The sequence below is a fragment of the Marmota flaviventris genome, chromosome 4 (assembly GCF_047511675.1).
Source record: "Marmota flaviventris isolate mMarFla1 chromosome 4, mMarFla1.hap1, whole genome shotgun sequence".
NCBI lineage: Eukaryota > Metazoa > Chordata > Mammalia > Rodentia > Sciuridae > Marmota > Marmota flaviventris.
Genome location: NC_092501.1, coordinates 74,130,439 through 74,155,932, shown reverse-complemented (window position 1 = coordinate 74,155,932; position 25,494 = coordinate 74,130,439). Strand labels below are relative to the sequence as shown.

Sequence of the window (25,494 nt, the reverse complement as noted above, 5' to 3'; positions counted from 1 at the left end):
AATCCACATTTTTAAATGCACTGGAAATTTCCTCTGGAAATGTATTAGCTATTTCAGAGTATTGAAGATCTTACCATCTGAGTTAACTCAGACCTCCTCAGTGTTTTCAGGTAAAGAATAATAATAATCTTAAAACCCTAATGAATTGGCAACAACATAAAATCTGCCAAGAATACAAGAGCCAAACTTAAAATTCCCCACTTAGATAAGTTCTAAATAATTACTGTTTATATTCCAACTAAATTTAAAACTTTCCCCAATCTTGTGCTCCAGAAAGAAGAGTCATAAAATACAAGCACTAACCAAAAAGAGGGTAAGGAAGAACATTTAAATATTGGTGTTCTTCCTGGAAAGCTGGGAATGGAACCACCATTTTACCCAGCTATTGCCCTTCTCGGACTATTCTCTGAAGACCTTAAAAGAGCGTACTACAGGGATACTGCCACATCAATGTTCATAGCAGCACAATTCACAATAGCTAGACTGTGGAACCAACCTAGATGCCCTTCAATAGATGAATGGATTAAAAAAAATGTGGCATTTATACACAATGGAGTATTACGCAGCACTAAAAAATGACAAAATCATGGAATTTGCAGGGAAATGGATGGCGTTAGAGCAGATTATGCTAAGTGAAGCTAGCCAATCCCTAAAAAACAAATGCCAAATGTCTTCTTTGATATAATGAGAGCAACTAAGAACAGAGCAGGGAGGAAGAGCAGGAGGAAAAGACTAACATTAAGCAGAGACATGAGGTGGGAGGGAAAGGGAGAGAAAAGGGAAATTGCATGGAAATGGAAGGAGACCCTCATTGTTACACAAAATTACATATAAGAGATTGTGAGGGGAATGGGGAAAAAAACAAGGAGAGAAATGAATTGTAGTAGATGGGGTAGAGAGAGAAGATGGGAGGGGAGGGGAGGGGGGATAATAGAGGATAGGAAAGGTAGCAGAATACAATAGTCACTAATATGGCATCATGTAAAAATGTGGATGTGTAACTGATGTGATTCTGCAATCTGTAATTGGGGTAAAAATGGGAGTTCATAACCCACTTGAATCTAATGTATGAAATATGATATGTCAAGAGCTTTGAAATGTTTTGAACAACCAATAAAAATAAATAAATAAATAAATAAATATTGGCGTTCTTACTTAATATAGTGTCTTCACACACAAAACTCCTTAATTCTAAACAAAACTTTGTTTCAGAAGACAAAACTAAGGCAGAATGGTAGAAGCCAAAGAGTTGCAGATTTTGACTGAAGTTGCAACTTTTCTAACAATGAGAGCTCCTGATAGAGCATTTATGAGAAAATATTCCCAGCATGAGGGCAGTTATGAGGTTGAGTGCCTATCTTTCTAAGGGCTATAAATCAAGTCCTCTCATGGTTAAAAAAAAAAAAAAAAAAGTCTAAAGGTATAACACTATTTTTATTATTATTACCTTTCCCATTCTGGAAAATCTTCAAGACTCTGTCTTGTAAATGTCACCAACCCAGTAGGTTCTACAAAAGCAATAAACCAAAAACACACACAAAGTTAAGTTTCAATTGTGAATTATCTGTAACAAATGAGGAAATACTGATTCTAGTACACAGACTTGGTATACAGTCCTTCAGTATCTGTGCGGGATTTGTTCTAGAACCCTCCTTGTGCATACTATAATCTGTGAATGCTCATGTCCCTTATATTTGCAAATAAACCTACACACATCCTTCTATATACTTTAAATCATTTCTAGATTACTTAAAATACCTAATAAAATATAAATGCTAGCTAGGTTGTTATACTACATTATTTAGGAAATAATGATAAGGAAAAAAAGTCTGCACACGTTCAGTACAGATGTAACTTTTTTTTTTTTAGATTATTTTCAATCCATGGTAGATTGAATCCTCAGATGGATCAGATACAGAGGGCCAACTATACAGCAGAACATTGATATAAAATAGTTATCCTTACATTAGGAGCATCATCTATAAAATAGTAAGCCCTTACTAAACAAAACTATACAAGTAGCAGCACAACAGAAGGATCTAAAGCTGGCACTTTTTGGTGGCATTTTAAAAACTGAATATACTTTTAAAAAGAGAACTAAAAATGCATAGTTGCTATATCATAAACAATAAAGACAATTAAATTCCAATTTTTAGACTCCTTTTGAAAGAAAAGCTTTAACCCTACACTCAAAGACTGGTGCTTTATGGTAAAGTAAAATTTTTCAAAAGGAAATTTTTGGCATGTCTTTTGGACTTAGCACAACTAAGTCCGGAGCTTAGATGATTGGCAATTACTATACTTTTAAGTATGCATATTAACTGGAAGAGGAATTACTGAGTCCTAAGAGTTTAGAGAAGAAAGATGAAATTTTAAAGGAGCAATACATTTGAAAGGCTCAAAATTAGCACAGTCGATAATTTTAGAGGATAGGATCCTTTCTTGGTTAGGATTACTTTTTTGTTTTTTAAGCCAGTGGCAAAAGCAAAAAATAAATCTGCTGGCCAGAACTAATTTGTCTGCTTCAAATAAAAGAACAAAGTAAAAAGGCCATGCCATTTCTGTTTTCTTTTGTTAAAAGAAAGAAAGAAAAAGCTCTTAAGCACAAAGAGTGATGTCAGGAACTATTAGTGATGATGGTGTCAAGCCAAACAGAAGCTTGGCCATAATTTCATTCTTGTAGATAATTCCACATTTCTTTACTCCCAAGGACAAGCAGTAACAACTCAAAAATTACATGGAGCATCTACATTAGAAAACAATTTTTGTTAACACAAGTCTTAAAATATTCTTCAGATACTAACTTTAAGACAAAAGGGTAGCATATTTAAAACTCCCAGGAGGCCAAACAATCCAAACATTAGAGAAGCAATTCTATTAATAGGAAATTAATGTCTATTTTATCATTCAGTCACTTGGCAAAGAACATTATTAAAAGTCCTTCATACATACTGAGAGAGACCACAAGAAATTCATAAATAAATACTGCTGGCAAAGCAAGAGAAAAGGCAGTATAAGGTTCTCTAGAGAAAATTACTGACAAAAATGCCTTGAGAACATGTCTGTTAGCTTTTTCCATAAAGGGGCAGAATTTACCTCAGAAGAGGGTATTTTGGTTAATCAAATACTTCTTTTAATAAAAATCACAATATGTACTATATATGAATCATCAATTTTAAACATGTGACTATAAGATACTTTATCTAAAACTATATTGAAAATAATAATTCAGAAAGCTCTAAAAACTTTGACTCAAGATTTTCATTGTGAATATAAAAATATAGATGTTTAACCATAATGAAAAGTTGGTCCTGTTGAAATTATGTTTAATCAGTTCTAAAATGCATGTTGTTTCACCTATTAAGTTTCTGAAAATGTTTTTTATAACGTAGTTATCTTGCCATGGGTCTGGATTAAAACAGAATTTTCCCAGAGAAGATGGGCATCTGCTCCTTCCATCATCGGGAGGTGTCACCAAACTGAAACTACATTAAAACCTCTGTTGTAGGCCTTTACATACCACACTGTTGATAGGACTCCAGACATGATACTTGCGGTCTGTGGTTCAAATTCTCAGATATAAAATTCTCAACACGAGCCCCCCAATGCAGTGATAAAGTTGGGACTTACAAGTTTCTTTATTATCCCTTTTCTTCACAGCCAGGTTAATTTTTCATTTATCCTTGATCAAGGGCCAGAACTTTGATGCTTTGTGCAACAGGTTTCCTAACAGATTCCCCAAGCCTGAGTGCTTTCTCATTCTTAGACGTATATAATGTGATGGCACTTCCCACCATCTATGATGATTAAAGCCTCTATTCAGTAGGCTCTGGACCTCAATACAACTAATCATGCTGTAGCAAATTTCTTTAAGTCCCTTTATCATATCTTCCTTAGATTACTAGTGCTACATGTTGAAAACCTATAGCAACATTTCATTTTATTTCTACAGAGACCTAAATTATCATGTACAGTGAAAAAGCCAGAAATAAAATGTCTAATTATAGTTTATTTCTTCAACCTAATCCCCAAGATTTATGATGGCACATACATTTCTAATGAAAATTAAAAACAACAATAACAAATAATTTGCTTTTCCTCTGAGTATTTGAAATCCTAAAGCTCACAAAGAAAATTGGCTTTCAGAGAAGGTATATATGACTTGATACCCAAGACAGAAAAGTAAACTTTGAATTACTTACTTAGATTTAGAAAAAGGAAAATTTAGCAAAAGGAAACTTATGAGGTGTTCTGGTCTCCTTTATTATCAACTTGCAGTAAAGGTAGCACTTTAAGCATATATATGCTTGTTTAATATCCCCAAGTATTCTGTGAGGTAATTATCATTATTATTTTATTTCATAGATGAGAAACTGAACCATAGATGTATTAAACTTGGTCATGTCATTTAGTTCCTGAGGTAAGAGTAACAATATTGTCCACTATCAGATAGTCATTGCCAGCATTTGTTGGACATTTACTGTTGTTGCCTCAGGTCAGTCTGGGCATCCAGTTCTAGTAAATACGGTCCAATAGAAGCAGAAAGACATGTAAACACTTACAATCCAGTTTTACAAGAACTCTACAAAGGGATTCGGGGAAGCAAAAGAGATGAATGAATAGGAAACAATTAACTAATTGGCCTTTACAAATGAAGTTCAACTAGTTAATGCTTCTTTAAATAAACAGCATCCAATATACATTTCCTGTTCAATATACTTTCTTTTTAAAGTATTAATTTATTATTTTTACTCATAAAATAAAAATTCCTTCATGTATATTGCAGGTTTTATAGTATATGGGTGAGTTCAGAGTACATAGAACCCATGCACACTCATAGTACACATTTATATGTATCCATAACATGCATAAAATCAAGGTTATAACATTGAATCACTACTGTTCAAATGTATTTGGGGCAGTAAGGAGTACTTTAAACACAAATGTTCTTCACATGTCACTTGATTTTGAACTGTACTCATCAGTAAGAAAAATGATAAGAAGAATGAAAGGAATTTACTTTTCTCTGTGACTTTTCGAAAGTAACAGAAAAGTGTTTTAAGCTTCTCTGGTTTCCTTGATGAACGTCCCTCAAACAACCTGGAAGAGACCAAAAATAAAAGAGGATTGGTTTAAAATGCCTTAATAATTCACAAAGTACTTAAACTTATATTGCTACTAAGTAATCACCTTCCAGAAGGTAATGATGGCAAAGAACTAGAAAACAGATTTGATAAAAGGGCATCTGGAGAGGACTAAAATCCACTATACCCAGGCTCCCTGAAAACAGTTGGAATCAGCCAGTACTCTCTACCCACCCACTTGTCCAATCCATTTTCCTCCTGGGAAAAGGTACCATCTAGTCTCCCAAGGTCAAGCGGAGACAGTCAGTTAATGCACAGTATGTTCCCTGTGGCACATACTTATTTATAATGAATAATATTATTAAGCAGTTATATAACTGAACAAAAATATCTAAAAAAAATCCATATTTGAGTAGTGAAGTGAAGGGAGTATGATGGAGGGGAGAGACATAGGTATGACAAGAGACTGGGGACTGAATGTACAATTTTTGGTAATTAAGCAGATCTTGCTACAGATAAATGAGCCCTCCCAATGCTTATATGTTGAAGCTGGAATTCCCAATGTGGCTTTATTTGCAGATAGGGCCTCTGAAGAGGTGGTAAAGGTTAAATAAGGTCATAGAGTACAGCCCTAATCTTACAGAACTGGGGTCCTCATAAGAAGAGGGGGAGACACCTGGACTCTCTGCCATGTGAGAATAAGGTGAAAAGGCAATAGTCTATAAGACAAGAAAAGAGTCCTCATCTGGAACAGAATTCATTAGCACCTCGGTCTGGGATGTCTAGCCTTCAGAATTCAAAGAAAATCAATTTTTGTTGTTTAAGCCACACAAGCTATAGTATTTGTTATGGCAATTAGAGCTGACTAATATAGATCCTTTGCTTGGTTACCAAAACAGTGCCTATGTTATCCAGTTTACAGCAACCTAGATTTGCACTACTTAATTTGGTTTTCTTTGAAATAATGTGGCATTGTTATTGGTAACATAATTCAATTTGTCCTGAGGAAAGAAAAGCAGGACTTTAGAAGCATATGACCTGAATAAGTAGTTCTCTAAAAGATTTCTCACACAAAAGCAGGCTTTTGGGAATAAAATCTAGCTTTCCAAAGGCATTTAAAAATTACAGGAAAATTCATTGGCTATAAATGATGAGGATTCTCTGCCTCTAGTCATATACTCTGACTTTAAAACCAGAAACCCTTCAAGTAAAAGTTCACTTTAATAAGTGCTGAAATAGGTAACATTTTTCATGATTAGAAGAGCAAGCTTATGTAACTATGCAGAGAAGAAAAATAATTTCATGAAAAAATCCTATTGAGCAATTGAAATGAATTAAGAAAAGGGAAGGAAATGCAGATTTTAAATGATCCTGTTTACAAGGATCTGAAATCTGTATTCAGGGTCAACTTCTGGCAAAAGAATTTATATGAGTATTTCCTAAAAAGAATACTCATGTTGGGTAGCATTTTAACCTAACCTAAAATGTAATCTATTTTTAAAAATAGTTCAAAGATGCTTATGTGATAATTTTTACTCATTTAAAGAATTTAAAATATTAAAGACTCATACATAAAATGCAGTTGGCAGCTGAAAATAGGCTCTTTGAGAGTACAGGTTTCAGCTTGATTTCTTCTGCAATATGTCAACCAGTGTATAGTTTGTTTAAATCAAAATGATAGTCAAAATGAAGAAGGCACTTGGCAGTTTAATTAAACATCCTATACCAATAAATATGATTTACTAAATGAATACTTTAGGCTTCACTGCAAAATCCTTTTCTAGGCTTATTACTTATAGATGATAGCAGTATGAATACAAAAAGCAGTCACTACCTTTTTCTACAGATGAATTGATATATTGCATAATTCAATTAAAAGGGAAAAGTTTTTCTCCAATAGAACTACTGCAGAGAGAAGACAAAATGGCTGTTGCCCTTAAGGAATAATTCCCCAAACCACAAAAAGAAAGTGTCCCTAGATTCTGTGTATGAATCAGCTGTTTGTAAAATTTCATAAAAGTCCACATATTTCACAACCATGATGACAAATTGTTAACCTCAGGATTCTCTTGGGACTGCAGATTTATTACCCTGGTGATATGGACTTTCCTAGAATATCATATTGATGTTATATCACTACAAATGAGTGTTACTTTACTAGTCCAAATCTTAAAGGAACAAATCAAGGAGAATATCAATGTATTACAATTATTTACTGCTCTATGTCTAATTTCAAATCATAATGTAACCAAAATATGCTTTCCCATCTGAGCCAAGAACTGTGTTTGGGGGGCGGGGTGGAGGGGGTGAAGATAAATTCAGAGAAGATAAAGCAGGTTTAAATCCTTATGATAATTCTCAGATTTGGCTTATTATGACATTTCAAAGAACTATGTATAGCCATCTAAATAAAACATTATCTTATTATGCAACAAGTGAAAACAGAAATACATAGGCAACAAGCATTAATGAAAGTCATCACAAGAGTGATGTTCTCATACATAATATGAGAAACTGTTGGAGTAGGAGGGAGAAAACAAAGGGTCTAAGCTTGGAAGACAAGATGATGGGGGAAGGCAAATCAAGTCTGATGTAAATGGGGATGGAGAAAGAGGGAGCCTATGAGATACAGATACTCACAGAGAGGTGGGGGGGAAACTTAGAAAAAGGAAGCATCATCTGAGTTTTTAACTTCCCAACACCTTTCTCTTAATTTAGATTTTTAGTTTTGGGAATATATATTTGGAAGTGATTTTGACTTGGCAGCATGTATATAAATATGCACACAAACCAGGCCACTAACAACCCCTGTGCATGTAGGGAAGATTCTCTAGCATTTCACTAACTCAGAATTACAAATTATTTTTAAAAGAAACAGAAAAGGCCAGTTAGGCACCCAGACTCTTTTTCTAAACAAAACATTTTGCATTTTCAAGGGAAGAAGTCAATCAAAGGTCAGAAACTTATTAATTGGTACCTTCTTTTCATATTTATAAAGAGAAACACAGTTTAATAAAATCTTTCCCTGGATGGAATATTGATAACATTACTGGAATTGAATTCTAGACACACATACCCACGCCATTTTAAGTAAAGGATTAATTCCATTAGTATACAGTAAATCAAAACTAAAGTACTATAACCTCCACTTTAAAACAGAAGCAAGTGATAATGTGGGACCCAGCCAGAAAGTCATTTCTGGCTCTTCTGTGAGGCACTCTGCCATATGGCTCCAGCAGCATTTTCAATCCAGGGAAGGCAGATGTAAAAGCCTCCTGGGCTGACCACTGCAGAGACCCACAATTTATCTCTGACCATCTAGTTTCCATGCAATCTCAGAAGCATCAATGCTAATCACATTGGAAGCCTTTATATGAATGTTTAGGCCCTGAAAGGCAAGCAGGGGAAAAGGTCAGGGGTATTTAACATAACTAAGCAGGTCTGGAAGAACACAACAATAAATAAAAAGGGAAGACTTATTCAATTTATTGACGTCAGCCTTCCACCACTCTTCCCATTTTTCTTATTCAATCAACTAGCTACTATAACTCATTTGAGATTAAATATACTCATACACACACACACACACACACACACACACACACACATACACACACATACACACCTCTGAACTGCCAAAAATGACTCATTTTAATAGAAATTATACAAAAAAGAACACACAATAACAACAAAATGCTATATAATTAGATTACCAAATAGCTCATTAGATTAGGTACTTGATCTTTTAAGCCACATGAAAAGGGAATTTGGGGTTGTCTTCTATTTCTGAAGTGCTCTCAGAGCATTCTGCTCTTAAAAGGCAATGAGATATAATGAAAAGGACTGAGTTTGAGCAGAAGGCAGTGTTCAAGTCCTAGTTCTCTTGACAAGTCCCTTACTTACTATGAACCTTAATAGTAAGAAGCTTCCCTACCTAAAAACTTCCATAGATAGAATCAAAGTGAGCCATCAATATCATTCCTATTGTTTAGTTTAGATTCATTAAAACATATTCCATCTTATAAAAGCCCGGCTGCTAAGGAGTTCCTACAACAATTATAAGACTATCACAGGCCTACCTGCTTTAATTCATTTTCAGTATTCTGCTATCCAAAAAAAAAAAAAAAAATCCATTAGGCTTTTCACTAAGGTTCAAGAAGTAGTAATTCTGTTCATTCAAAGGGAGCTGTATAAGAGGGTGGTTAAGGGACACTGCTTTTAGAAGCAGACTGTTTCTTGAGTTGAATCTAAATTTTACCAGTTACTGTGTTAACTTGGTGAAACTAACAAACCGTCTCTAATCTTCCATCTCCTCTAATCTGAAAAATGGAAATAACAACAACTAATCAATACCTAATTTAAAGTTGATGTGAGGATTAAGTATGAAATAATTTAACAGTGATTAGCACATGGTAAATGCTTAACAAATATTATCTATTATTATTGGGAAACATTCTCAAGCTAGAAGATTTCAGATAATGTCAAGTAAACTGAGGTACTTGGGCTAAAATAAGATATTATATAATACCCAGCAAAAAGTCAATATACATTTGTATAAAGTGCTTACACTGTTCTAATCTATATTTCTTTCCTTAAGAAAAATGGCTGAGCCTTGTTTTTCGTCAAGCCTAACAGGTAAACACTTGGCCGATCTGCTTAGTCTTCAGGATAAATCACCATGAACAATGAAAAAGATAAAATCACCATTGCCAAGAAGCCCTAGAGTTTCCCTGTCAGAGTTTAGTTGGTTATGAAAATTTAACAGTGGTCCATCTTATGCTCTGCTTGTAGCCCTTGCTGCTCTGCCACTGTGACTTATTTTTTTTTTTTAATGTTTTGTTCTCTTCCTTTCTCCCTCTCTTCCCTAATCTCTCCCCCTCTCTAATCTCTGGGGAAACAGGATTACCTTTCTTCTCCATCCTAGACAGAGCACACACCCACCATAGGAACTAAGTATTCAGACACTGAGAATGGCTCCAGAAATGACTATCTTCCCAAATTAACAAGTGAATTGCAATTCTGATAAATAATAAGTGGAATATAGCCTTTGAATCACCTCTTTAAAAGCCCCCCATTCCCCTGATGGGCAGAATCACAGCCTCTGGGACAGGAGTCCCCTGTGCTTCTCCTTTGCTAGCAAAGCAATAAACATCTTTTTTTTTTTTTTTTTTTTTTCTCAAAACCATGTCCTTGTTATAGGATTGGCATCTGGGACAAGGACTGAGCTTTTGATAACAAAAGTATAATAACTGGTTTATAATACTATATGTAATAAAAAGCAGGAGAGAAATGGAAAAAAAAAAAACCAAAACCAAAAAATGTCAAGCCTCCAATATCCAAGCTGATGAGATATAATTGCATAAGAGGCAGCATTCCTAAGAACTAATTCAAAGTTAGCATCCTCATGGAAACTAACAACTCTATAAAGTTGCATTCCAAGTTTTGCAACCTGTGATCTAAGGAAATGTAATTTCAAATATCCTTCAAAGTGCTCAAACTAAAAGCATAGTAATATTTGCAACTATTATATGTCATAGCAAAGCAACAAAACTTCTTTTTCCTTTTTCTCAAAATTGCATCCTTACTTTTCAGTAACAAAAGAGTCATGGATCTTTGGGGAAACGGTTGATTCCAGGACTGGGACACAGAAAATATAGGATAAACCCAGAATATTTTGAGTCCAGAAAAAAAGGTAATGCTCAAAAAAAAAGAATGGGGACTTGTCAAAGAAAAGTCCTGAAGGAGCCCTAATAGCCAGAGCTAGAAAAATTTTAGCAGCAAAAATGAATAATGATTGTAATATCAATGAATCCATTTTGATAGTAAAAGGGACAGTTCTTCCTTGTAAGAGTGCCTTTACAGTGGAAAAACCCAGCAGACATTACCTTAAGCAGCTGATCACCAGTGCTAAGATGAATCATTAGCCCACTAAAGTGATGCACTAAGAACACAAGATATTTCTGTGGTATTTCTGCCCAAAATGTATGACCTCATTCTATTTGTGAAAGAATATCAGCCAAATACAAAACATTCTACAAAATAACTAATAAGTAACCTTCAAAAGTATCAAAGTCATAAAAGAAAATAAAAATCTAAGGAACAGGTTGGAGGAGATCAAGAAAACAAATGCAATATGGGATGCTGGGCATAATCCTGGAACAGAAAAAAAGGAGTAGAAAAACTGGCAGAATGTAAGTAAAGTTGGTAGTTCAGTTCACAGTACTACATCAAATGTTAATTTACTGATTTTCATCACTTAACTATGGTTACAAAAGAGGTTAACATAAGGTGAAACTAGGTGGAGTTGCATACAGGAATTCTGGGTATTTTTGTAACTTTTCTGTAAGTCCAACATTGGTTTAAAAAAGTGTTTTTTTTTTTAAAGTTCATTTAAAAGGCAAATTAAAATAAATGGTTACTGCACCATGCTATGTTTAAAACAAAAACAGTATGTAAGACGAAAATGACTTTTTGGTTTGTTCCATGACCATACCTCCTACTTGGCACACTACCCACACTGATCCACCCTCAGGGTTGGGAGATGGGTGATCAAAGGTGGTGGAGGAAGGCATTATACACAACCTAATGGAAAAGAGGAACACATAACAATTTTCTGAAGACCCATTAGGTATTAGGGAAGAAAATTCACATTCTGTTCATAGATACCATAAAGAAAATGCTCAAATGAAGAGAGAAAAAAGACTTGGAGGATAATGGATCAGAGAATGGGAAGGATGGGAAAAATGATATTCATTTGCTAAGAAGATACCTTATTCTCACTTGGGAAAACTGACAAAATCTGAAGCTTTATCAACACTTTCATAATGTGCTAATTTAGTCAAAAATCATTTGTACATTTCTTTGTCTTCCATTAAAAAATATTACATCGATAATCATGTCAAAGTCACTTTTCATTTTAAGTATATTTTTCAAGCCTCATGATTTTATACTCCTTACAAGATATTTACAGAAATGACTTTCACTCCCACTTTAATATTATTTCAGCATATAAGGAATATAAAGTACAATAAATATTCCTGTGAATAGTCAAACTAAGGCATGTGGAATCCAGAGTATTCAGATGAGGAAGATAATCTGAGAAGGTGGAAAGGACATGGGCATTGTAATACTGAGATGAAATCTCAGTTCTGTGACTTACTGGCTCCTGGATCCCAATTAAGTTCTTTACCTCTATGAACTTTAATTATCTTGCCTGCAAAATGGTAAAAACATCACTTAACTCTTAGTAAAGATGAAATCAGATAATTGTACATAAAATGCTTAGCCCATGGCAAATTATTCAAAATTATTGTTCCTTCCACTCTTCTCTATTTCACTGTTAAAGAAGTGTTCTGAAAACATACCGATTAAAGTTAATGTCTGGGTAACTAGAATACTCCGATTTCATTTTAGCATTTCGTCGGGGAAATGTGCAGAAAAAAGCATTAGCTAAAAGACTGGCAATCTGTTCCTGGGACATTGTGATGGAATGATTCATCTTCTGTTTCAGGAGCGGTATTGGCTGATGGAGGAAACAAAAAATACAGACAAGAAAAGCAATAATTAGTTTAGCAATTTTGAAGGCAGAAGCACCAAATTGCATTTGCTAAATTAAGGCAGGAATAATTTCAGGCCACTCCTGAATCCTTAAATCAACAATATTGTTAAAGCCAAGGGCGGCTTATCAGGGATGATTGAAAAAATGTAGTTGTTTGACAAACTGCAGATTTCTAACCAATAACAATGATAGTGAAAAGAACACAAAACATTACTTAACTAAAGTGCTTAACCAAGTAAGTAGAAAAACATTACCCATGTAATAAAAAATTAAAACAAAAGATAAAACAAAAAAAATACACTGAATTTAGGTATTATTACATAAGTTAAATATTATTCTTATACAAAAAAATTGTCAGAGCAATATTTCTTATTCCTAATAAAATGACTTAAGGAAAATAATTGAAAACACAGTTCCTCTTATTCTAAATCCCATCGTACAAGTGACAATTTCTTTATGAGATCCAAATACAATTTTATTAAAGAAATTAATAGAACATGCAAAAACTTATGTATAATTTATAACAAGATAGGCATTTCTTACATAATCAAACATCCCAAATCAAGAAATATACAATAGAACATTTTTCTTTCAAATATTTTATGTCTAAAATGTCTTCTACTTGCACCAAACCCAAATTCATTGACTTCCACTATCAATACAATCCATAGGACCTGAGAATTATATTCAGTGTATTTTATTCTATTTTTAAATGTTTAAATGTTTGTAAAAGATACACCAGTACAACCAAAGACATACTTCCAGCTTATTGGAAGAACAAAGTTGTTTTCATCCAGGAGAAAAAGCTGGGATTCATGAATTGATTTGGTTCTACCGAGTGACTTATTTTTGCTTACAAATTTAGATGTTTTTGAATCACACATATGTCATTAAATGAAAAATAGAAACTTTGTGTCCTATAGCATGAGGGAGAAGAGAAGTGATTCATGCCTAAAGGATAGATACAGTTGATTATGAACTACACACTGAATTTAAAAAGCATTTAACTGAACACCACACAAGACCCATAAAGAGGCCAGGCGCAGTGGCACATGCCTGTAATCCTATAGCTCAGGAGGATCATGAGTTCAAAGCCAGCCTCAGCAAAAAAGCAAGGCACTAAGCAACTCACTGAGACCTTGTCTCTAAATAAAATACAAAAAAAGACTGAGGATGTGGCTCAATGGTCAAGTGCCCCTGAGTTCAATCCCCAGTTCCAAAAATAAAAAAAGACTCCCCCCAAAAAAGGATCTCTCTTCAAGGAGAATATAAAGTAAAGACATAAAATAAAAACAATGTGGGAAGTATATTTGAGTGCTACAGGATAAACTATGCTCTGCTGGTAAAAGGCAAGAAAGCCTCAGAGGGAAAAAAGTAAAGTCAAAAGCTATAAGGTAATGAGAGATTTTACAAAGTAAGGAAAGGAGAGAATAGAAAATGAATAAACAAGAATATAACCAAACAATTTCCAAGAGAAGCACTAAGAAAAGTTGTTTTAAACAGTATTTCCTTCAGTCAGGCTTAGTGGCACATATTTATAATCCCATTTACTCAGGAGGCTGAGGCAGGAGGATTATAAGTTCAAGGCCAGTCTCTGAAACTTAGTGAGACCCTGTTTCAAAATATAAATTAAAAAGTGCTAAGGATATAACTCAGAGGCAGAGCTCCCTGGATTCAATTCCCTTTTGGAGAGAGAAAAAATAAAATTCTTGTCTAATGTAAAACTTTTTTTTTTTTTTTTTTTTGTGGTAATACTAAGAATTGAACTCAGTTCATTTTGATTTCTTTATTTTGAGACAGGGTTTTGCTAAATTGCCCAGCTGGCTTCAACCTCCCAAATAAACTGGGACTATAGGTATGTACCACCACACTGGGCATAAAATTTCATTTAAACACAATGTATTACTGAGGTAAATTAAAGTTATATAGCCCTGAAAACATCTGCGTTAAAGGCTAATAACTGTGGCAGGCTGAAAACATTCACTGGTTTTCTACTGAAGATGGCATGGTCCCAAGTAGACATCTGGACAGGTGTGGATAGTTTTGGGTTCTTCCAATGACTATGCTTATGGTTTTGAGGTGTGCTATGGGACAGGGCATCCCACACAATCAGAAACATTTCAACCCACAATATTCATAGGGCCCTGTGGGAGTAACAGTATTAAAGAATCCTGCTAGCATCTAGCAAAAAGGGGGCTACCCAAAAAATAAAAGACAAAGGCAAATTCAAGCCACTATTGTGAGAAACACAGGAAGAAAAATGAAGAACAAAACAACAATCTTCTATGTAGGGCTGAAAATATGTTCATGAATTCTTCGATATTTTGATACTTTTCCCTTTAAAAAGTGAAAAGCCCCTATCCTTGAGTATGATTTAGATTTAGTGACCAGATACTAATAATTAAAAACTAGTGGCAGCAACACTGGGTACTCTGGGAAACTTTGTCAAAAAGGTACTACAGCTTCCTCAGTCTCTCTCTTGGAAGAGGATACCCAATAAGCAAACAGAAAGGTCCACATGAACTCATCCTGCCACCAGCCATGTGAGTAAGCCAACTAAGTGGGCCTTCTAGCCCCAGTTGAGCCTTTACAAAACCATAGCCTTGGCCAACACCCTGACTATTAACTACAAGAGAGACTCTGAGCCACAGCTTTTCAGCTAAGCTGCTCCTAAACTCATGACCAATAAAAACTGAGATGATACATGTGAATTGTTTTAAGACACTATTGAGGTCATCTGTTATGTATCAATAATATCTAATTAATACATTCCAAACAAAATAAAGCAATAATGAATTATTTTATTTTTTTTTAAAAAGTACCATAAACTCATTGGTTTAACAATATATCACTTTAGAGGACGGTAAAGGAGTGTATAGTATTAAGCTGTTTTGAAAATAAAATATCCCAATTCTATTATTATACTTTGAAATAATGATTAATTTTTTTTAAAGACAGAGACAGTTTAAACAAAAAGAGGAAAAGAAGTCTAAGTAAACAAATGTCCACAATGTAAACTGAAGCTCAAAAATTGAACACTGCATCTTTAATGTCATTTTGTAGTATTCTTTCTAGCCTCTAACCTTTCCCTTAACATAGCAAAATTATCATATTCTTGGGAAGAAACTGTTCCTCACCTTTCTCTTTACCATTCTTCTGACTTTGACCATGAGAATTTAAAAAACATCCAACTGTAAGTCTTAAGAAAGCTACAAAGGGGCTGGGATTGTAGCTCAGTGGTAAAGAGACAATGGATTCGATCCTCAGCATCACATTAAAAAGAAAATATAAACAAAGACATGCTGTCCACCTACAACTACAAAATTAAAAAAAAAAAAAAAAAAGACTCGTGAGGAAGTTAAATTCACTAACCTGGGTGCAAATATTTGGCAGACAGAGTGCAATTTTCACCATATCAGGCAAAATGGATTGGTATAAATGTTGAGCTTCTGCTTCTTCAAGTACCTGAAAACCAACAAAACATGTTATGTGAATAATAATAAACACTGGGTAATAACCAATGAACAAATATTTGTTATAAAATTACTAATTTATTTTTCATGAAAGCCCATAATAAGACATTATCATCACTACCAAACACATGTAGAATCACACTAACTAAAGTACCAATAAACTTACAAATTTATTTCCTTTTATATATAATATACCTTAATGCTCCCCCAAAACAAATAACCCCCCAAATCAAGTATCTTTCACATCAACCTTAATTATCAAATACAATACTTGTAAATGAAAAAGAGTACATTCTGCCCTTGACTACTCCAAGTGAAAACCAATGACTCTCTCAGAAGCTCTAAAAGACCCATTGAACTTCAGAAGTTTATAACTTAAAGCAATCACAATAAAAGCTACACTAATTACTTCAAAGCATACAGTATATACCAAAATGTAACTTTACCGGGTAGGAAACAATGAGGTTTCCTATGATCTTAGAATTTTCCCTTTCTAGGTATACTTGGGAAGTTAAAATCACAATTCCCATATCATAATTTGAAATAAAATAAATTAAAAATTTCCATCTCTGTAAGCAAGCGAACATGAGACAACTGTTACTTTAGGGGAAAATAAAAAGTTGTACAAAAGAAGAAAAGCAATAATAGCCCAGAAATAAATAGTGTTTATAAAATTCTATTGAAAAAAATAGGAATGTGATAATTAGGGTGGAAAAATGAGGAGGCAGCAGTAAGGCTTATACTAATGGTGATGGGGAAATGGGAATTTATGCTAAGACCTAAATTCTTAAAGGGAAGTCAACACATTATAAAAAACAAAAACAAAAGGAGTTCACAGTAGTCAACATGATTGCCTCTTCACAATAAGCCTCTTTAACTCTGATAAAAATAAAGGCTAGGCCGGATGCAGTGGTGTATGCTGTAATCCCAGATATTTAGGAGGCTGAGGCAAGAGGAACATAAGTTCAAGACCAGTTTGCGCAATTTATCAAGACCCTGTCTCAGAGTAAGATTTCAAGAAAGGGCTGGGGAAGTAGCTGGTGGTAGAGTGCTTGCCTAGCATGCATGCCTAAGTCCCTGATTCAATCCCCAGTGCTGCAAAAAAACAAAAACAAAAAACCCAAAACACTTAGAAGACATTCTACTACTTTAAATATTTGCTTTCCTGTATCTGAATATAAATACATTTTAATATATTAAAATACTTGTTTAAAAAACTCAAACTCTTCCTAAATATAACTTATCTTTTTGCTTTTTAAAACTTTTTATTTTGAAGTAATTATAGATTCAAAGGATGTTGCAAAAATAGTATAGAGAGGTTCAGTATACCTCTCACCCAGCTTCCCTCAATGATTAGATTTTATACAAGTATACCACACAATCAAAACAAGTTAATTAATGCTGGTACAATATTTATCATTCTATACCATTTTATCATGTGTGTATATTTGTAAACCATCACCAAAATCAAGATACAGAAATATTCCATAACAATAAAGATCTCATACTACCCATTTATAATTACTCATTTTCTTCCTCCCATTTTTCCTAACCCTTAGCAACCACTAATTTGTTTTCCATCTCTATAACTGTCATGTTACACAAATAAAATCAGTTTGTTTTCTTTCAAATTGATTTTTTTATTCAGAATAGTATCCTTGAGATTAATTCAAGTAATTTTAATTATCAACAGTTCATTCTCAGTCCTTGCATTCCATAATAAAAATACCATATAGTTTATAAAGCCTTTCACCAACTGAGGAGCATCTTGCTTTCAGTTTGGGGCATTACAAATGGCTATGGTTTGGATATGGTTCAAGTATGTTCCCCAAGAGTTCACAGGTTGTGAGAGTGGTCCTCATTGTAGTAGTAAGACCTTCAGGAGCTTGAGCCTATTGGGACATCACTAAGAGTGTGAGCCTTAGAAGGGATTATTAATGTAGTTTTCCTGGGACCCTGAGTTAGTTGAGAGAGTTGTTATATAAAAGAAATAAGGCTGTTTCCTGGTCTCTCTAGCTTCTTGTGATCTCTCTGGTCTCTTTATATACTGCCCCCATAGTGCTCATTTGCATGTGAAACAGCCAAAGGGACCCTCACCAGAGCTGAACCAATGCCAGTCTTTGAACCTCCAGAACTGTAAGCTAAATACTAATGGAAAACACAAATAAAGCTGCCTTTTACTCTGAAAATGTGTCATTTCTCTTTCTGCTTTCAAGATTTTTTCTTTGCTTTTAAAGAAATATGACTAGGATATGTCTTACTGAGAATATCTTTGGGTCTATCCAGTATGGGGTTCACTCCACTTCTGAATCTGCAGGTTTATGTGTTTTGCCAAATTTTGAAAGTTTTCAGCTATATTTTCTTTGAATATTTTTCCAGTCCTACTATCTTTCTCCTCTCTTTCTGGTATTTTAATGACATGAAGGTTAGATCTTTTATTATAGTCACATGGGTCTCTACACTATTCTGTTTTGTCTTTTTCTCTCTGTTAGTCAGATCAGTTCTTTCCTGTTATGCCCACTCTCCAATGAATTCATAAACAGAATTTTAAAATTTTTTCAGTTAATGGAATTTTCAATTCTAAAATTTCCACTTAGTTGTTCATAGCATTTATTTCTTATTGGGACTCTGTTTTGTTTGTTTCAAGCATGATATTAATTGCTCATGGAAGCCTTTTAGTGCTTCAAAGGCTTTGTGCTACTTCTTTCCAGTCCCCATGTTTTCTGATGAGAAATCTACTATCATTAAAATATCTGTGGTGGCTGCTTTAAAATCCTAACTAGATAATTCTTACACCTGTGTTATCTCAAGAGTTGGTGTCTATTCATTTTCTTTTCTCATTTCAGTTGGGATTTTCCTAGTTCTTGATGATGAATTATTTTTTATTCATACTTTTAATTTGGAAACTTGGGGTATGATGTTATGAGACTTTGGATCTTACTTAAATCTTTTATATATAAAGCAGAATTTCTGTGATACTTGGCCAACAGAAAGGGATAGCATCCATTACTTCTAGGTGGATATGAAAATTCAGGTTCCCCAGTTGGCCTTCACTGCCTATGCTAGGGAGGACAGAGGAGGCAACTTGATATGCTGGGTGGAGAGGGTACAGGCTCTTCACTAGGCCTGTGCTGAGAGCACTATAAACCAGGGTCCCACAGTCCTAGCAGTTCAGCCTTCTCTCCACATTTCAGAATCATCTTATATTTGTTCTTTATACTGTGTTTTAACTGTATTTAGCGGAAGGGATAGGGAGAAATGCCTATTCAAAAATTTCAACCTAATAACACTTAATCAAGTGTCTTAATATGCTCATGGTTTCTTTTCCTTTGGTTACTTGTCCTTGTCTTTTAAAACTGACACATGACTAGCTGCTGCTATGCCTCTGCTGACAAGCTTTACAATCTCATTTTTTAAAAATATTTATTTTTTAGTTGTAGTTGGACACAATACCTTTATTTTATTTATTTATTTTTATGTGGTGCTGAGGATCAAACCCAAGGCCTTGCAAGTGCTAGGTGAACACTCTACCACTGAGCCACAACCCCAGCCCCACAATCTCATTTATTTAATGAAGCATTATTACATGGTACTTCTTCACAACGTCAACAGCTATGTCCAATGCTGCTTTGGAAACACAAATGAAAATATAAGAAAGGTCATCTGAGAACATAGCCAACTCAACCACTGCTTGATTTTAAATGCATAATTTAAAATATCAGCATGATCTTAGACCTGAACATATTAGTATCTTTAGGCACATTTTACATTTTAACAAAATATTTATTAAATCTAATCTGTACATACAAACAGGGATGCAACAGAAAAAAATAAATTTTTTTAAATGTAAATCATCACTTAACTTCAAGAGAAGCAAAAAAGATGAAAAGATTTAAAAAACTGAAAATAATTATAAAAATAATGAACAAAAGGAAAAAAAGAAATTTTAAAGAAAAAAGGAAGAACCCTTGGCCAAGTATTGTATATCAATTCAATATGATTTTTGATGATGACTTTAAGGAATATAATCATGTATATTATGGTAAAAAGGAAAGCTGTATCAAATTTTCCCACAAATAAAGCCCTGCTTTCTATTGGAGAGTCTGCCCAGATAATTAAATTTATGTGGTGTTTCTGTGTGTCTAAGTGTGTGCTCATGCACTTTTACAGACTTTTTACTATAGTCCCACAAATTGGTTATATGTATGTTCCATTCAAAATTAATAAAACAAAATTTAAAATTTTCCATCTCCTTTCTTAATATTATAGATTTGTTCAATTATTCAATTGTTTGGTAAACAAATATTTGAATATCTTGTGCCAAGAGACAGAAGAACAGTAAATAACTGACCTCACTGACCTCATGAATCTCAAGATACAAAGCCCAAATTCTCTCTCTGTGACCCCCAATACATCAGCCCTAACCTTGAAAGACAGTAATAACTGTCTCACCACAGTGAGGAGGCCCTTTTTCTTTTTTCCTTCAGCGAACTAAAACATGGACAAACTATTAAAAAAGAGTAACCAAATTTGCCAGATGTTGAAAACATAGATGATTTAGATATCTATAAACATAAAAATAGTAAGAGCTATTTACTCAGTTTTTCTTTCTTAGAATATTTGGTCAACTAAATCTGTTAACTACTCTTTAGTAATTATTGAGGATGTACTTGCACATGTCTTAAGTTTTGCCTGATGTACAGAAAAGTACTAAATAAATATTGACAAGTAAACTTTGAATATGTGAAATTTGTAGCTAGTAAAATCAGAAAACCATTGCCATTTAAATAAAGGAGATAATGTCGATAGATCTTCTTCAAATAGTTCACAGCAAACAGCTTGTAAAAAATAACCAATCACAAATCAACAAATACAAGAAACACCACAAATCAATTTTCTCTGCTGGACTAAACCTAACAAGATACTAGTACAATTCTGAAAAGTTACTAAAATTTTTTAATGAAAAAATATCAAAATTTACATAAAAGGTCTAAGACATCTAACTTTATTGAACAATTTTCAATATAAAAACACATTTTTCCAAAATCTATATTAAAAAAAAAAAATGGATCCTAACAGAACCACTATTTATACCTAAGTCTTTCTCTTCTTACATAGGTGCATTTATCAATTGAAATGACAGTTTAAACAATTTAGTATTTTTTTTAACCTAATTTAACAATAAAAACATTTTTTTTCTTCTCCTTTTTTTTTTTTTTTTTGGTACCAGGGATTGGATCCTGGGGTGCTTAAACACTGAGCCACATCCCCAGTCCTTTTTTTATTTTTTATTTTGAGACAAGGTCTTGCTAAGTTGCTAAAGCTGGCTCTGAATTCACAATCCTCCTGACTCGGCCTCCTGAGTTGCTGGGATTACAGGTATGTACCACCACACCCATCTAAAAGCATTTTTCACTTTGCTATGTGGTCCCCATAAACATCACTAAAAAAATGTGTTTTTAAAGTCATGTGTTTTCACTGTATAAAATCAACATAAACAAAAAGAACATAAATATCACCCACAAACCCACTGGGAGACATTTATTGATAAGCTTTAGAACATGTCCTTGCCAGCTACCATCTACCCATCCAATAAAGTCTGTACTTTGTTTTCACTTAATAGTGAACTTTCCCCACATAAATAAACAAAACTCTAGCGCTGTTGTTGTTGTGTCTGTTTATTTGTTTGTTTTGTAGGGCTGGGATAGAACCCAGGGCTTATGCATGCTAGGCAAGGTCTCTGCCATTGTGCTACATCACCACTTTTAATAGTTGGGTATTATTCTATTTTTTGGCCAAACTATGATCTATTTCTAAAAATTCTCTTATGATGGGCTTATAGGATATGGTCAGTTTTACACTGTTATAATTATCACTGCAATGAATTTCCTTGTACATACATCTTTATGCATCTGTTAAATAACTCTGTAAGAGAAAATACTACATCAAACAGCTTGGGCTTTTTATAAAGACTTTTGATATATGCTGGTCTTACAGAAAGGATCTACTGGTTCATATTCCTACTTAAGCTGGATAAGAAATTACTTAACTCCATACCTTTAATACTGCATATTCTCACATTCTTGTTATCTCTGCAACTTGATGGGCTGAAATGTCAATTCACTATTACTTCATGTTTCTTTGATTACTAATGATTTTAACTTTTAATCCTCATCTATTCAAGCCTTTCTGCGATGACCCCTTACTTCTATTATTTTTTAATGGGAATACAGTCTTGCCTTAAAAGTGCCAGTCAGGGGCTGTGGTTGTGGCTCAGTGGTAGAGCACTTGCCTTGCACATGTGAGGCACTGGGTTCAATCCTCAGCAGCATATAAAAATAGATAAACAAAATAAAAGTATTGTGTCCAAATACAACTAAAAACATATAAAAAAAAAAAAAAAGAAAGAAAAAGTGCCAGTCAGATGAAGTCAAAGCTCTCCTTGACTTCTCCAACAGATGAAGATCTCCTCCCTAAATGTCTTGTGAGAATTTATATGTATCATATAAACACTCAGTTTTGTGTTAAGTTTTAAATACAACATTTTTCTTCCAACTTTTTTTGCAGTAAGAGAAACATTAGAATTTCTTCTAATGCTCATGCTATAGTAGCATGACAAATGGTAGAGATATGCCATAATTCTTTTACTCATTCCCCATTGATGGTTACCAATTTCCCCAACAATATGAAAAACTGAAAAATACAGCAAAGTTAAAATATACAGAACAATTAGTTTCTACAATTAACATTTTACTATATTTTCTTTTGTCATGCTTCTGTACATTCATTAATCTATTTTTAAGTAAGTTGTGAGTACTGGTACATTTTACTCCAATCATTTCTACCTACATAATCAATAACTAGAATTCAATATTTGTTTATGGATATTTTTCTTCTGAAGTAAAATTTACAACTAGTGAAATAACAAATCTTAAGTGTACCATTCAATTAGTTTTCACAACTCTGTGTATATCTATGTAACACAAATCCCTATCAAAATGTGACACTGCCATTTCCCTAGAAGTTCCTCATGTCCCTTCCCAGACACCTCTTGCCCCATATATCTCAGAGACTACCACCATTCTAAACTTTTCTACCACAGCTTCCTATTGGCTTTTTAATTCTTACTGTAAACACAGCACATGTATTATTTTGAAAAAGGCTTTTTAAAATCAGCACAATGTCTCTGAGATGTGTCTATGTCATGTTTATCAGTAATATGTTCCCTTTTAGTATTTTATTCCACGGTATGACTATACTACCATTTGTTTATTCATTCTCTTGTTGATAGACACTTGATTTGTTATGAGATGCTGGCTGTTATAAGTTGTTATAAACATTCTTCTATGGATTGTGTCTATATTTTTTCATTTCTGTTGGGTACAGAAAGGAATGGAATTAATGGACAATAAGATAAATGTATGTCTAGTCTTAAAAAAAAATAGCCACACCTTCTCCCAACATGGTTCTAGTTTTAATTTTAGCCTTTCTAGTCCCTACATACTAATAGCTCATTGTCACTTTAATTGGTACTTCCCCTATAATAAATAATACTGAACACCTTTCAATGTGCTTATAGGCCATTTATAAATCTTCCTTTCTTAATTATCTTTTACATACTTTTGCTCATTTTTAAATGTGGTTGTACTTTATGTACTCTGGAAAGAAATTTATCAGACAAATATTTTGCAAATATTTTTCTTTTTTGCTTGCCTATTTCATCTTCCTTTGACAACTACTTTTTATTTTGGTTCTTTTTTTGTGTGAAACTGAACCCAGGACCTCGCACATGCTAAGCAAGCACTCTAACACTGAAATAACAGTCCCAGAACTTTTCAAGCTTTATTTTGAGACACAGTCTCATTAAGTTGTCCAGGATGACCTCAAACTTGAATCCTTGCCTTAGCTCCCAAGTAACTGAGATTATAGGCCTGAGTCACCTTGCTGAATTTTTCTCTTTTATGTTTAATGCTTTCCATGTCTGAAGAAATCTTTGCCTATCCCTGAGCCATGAAGATATTTTCTTCTAGAAGTTTCATAATTTTGGCTTTCCTATTTAGAATTATTTTCTGTGGAAAAAATAAAAAAGAATTATTTTCTACACATGATGTGTGGGAAGCAATAAAGTTATTCCCTCCCCCCACCCCTTTCAATCTATATGAGATTTTCAGTTTTTCTAACACCATTTGTAGAAAAAACATTTATTTCCTCATTGGATTTTGCCTTAACACCTTTGTTAAAAATCAAGTGATTGTATAAGCAAGGGTCTATCTCTGGGCTCATTACTCTATTCCATTGATCAACTTGATTCTTATGTTAATAACACACTTTTTAAATTTCCTTTGGCCGCTTTTAGAAAATGTCACAAACTGTGTGGTTTAAAAACAACAAAAATTTATTCTATTATAGAAGTCCAAAATCAAGGGGCCAACAGGGTCATGCTCTCACTGAAAGTTCCCTGTTTCTTTTTATATATAATTCTTATATATAAATATATATAAATAAATATATATTTTTTCTTATATATACATATGTGTGTGTGTATATATATATTTTAATTATAGTTGGACACAATACCTTTATTTTATTTATTTTTATATGGTGCTGAGGATCAAACCCAGTGCCTCCTACGTGCTAGGCGAGCGTTCAACTGCTAAGCTAACCCCAGCCCCAGTTCCTTGTGTCTTCCTAGTTTCAGCTAAGTCCTGCCAATCTTTGGGTTTACCTGGCTTTCAAATGCATCACTCCAATCTCTAACCCCCTAAGCACCCCACACCCCATCATTCTTCTTTACTCATTTATCTCTGTGCCCTCTCATTTTCTTATAAGGATATCAGTCACCACTTTTATGTATATCCCCATCCAGAATGACCTAATTTTTACTAGTTACATCTACAAGACTACATTTCCCCAAAAAAGCCATATTCTGAGATTTCAGGTGGATATGAGTTTTGGGGAATACTATTCAATTCACTACACATACATTGTCTTGGTTACTATAGTTTAATGAATTTACAGAGCAGTTAATAAGTCTGCCAACTTCTTCAACTTGTTTGAAATTTCTCTGCACATGCTAGTTCCTCTGTGTTGGGAAATAAGTTTTAGAATCAGTTTTGCATTTCCTACCAAAAAAAATCTACTTGCTGTTATGACTGGAACTGAACATAGAGAGGACTGATAATTAATCAACTTGAGTTATATTCATGGGCTTGGTATATTTTCTTCTATTAAGGTTTTCTTTAATTTATCTCAGCAATGTTTTATAGTCTTGAAGGGACAGGTTTTAAACACTCTTTGTTAAATTTATTTCTAAGTATGTTGTTTCTTATTTTAATGTGTGCTGTTTTAATAAAATTTTTAAAATTAATATTTCATTTAC

The 25,494-nt window shown here is 33.7% G+C and overlaps 1 protein-coding gene across 6 annotated transcripts in view; it reads right to left on the bottom strand.

Annotated features, from left to right (window-relative positions):
* The window catches only part of Parg (poly(ADP-ribose) glycohydrolase), a 114,008-nt gene that overhangs the window by 48,789 nt on the left and 39,725 nt on the right, over positions 1-25,494 (bottom strand). For all 6 annotated transcript variants that reach the window (XM_027947898.2, XM_071611273.1, XM_071611271.1 and 3 more), the window contains exons 8-11: positions 16,015-16,107; positions 12,449-12,606; positions 5,021-5,100; positions 1,448-1,508 (exon numbers count right to left, since the gene is read on the bottom strand). In XM_027947898.2, coding sequence (XP_027803699.1) covers positions 1,448-1,508; positions 5,021-5,100; positions 12,449-12,606; positions 16,015-16,107 — 392 coding nt within the window. The remainder of the gene's footprint in view (positions 1-1,447; positions 1,509-5,020; positions 5,101-12,448; positions 12,607-16,014; positions 16,108-25,494) is intronic.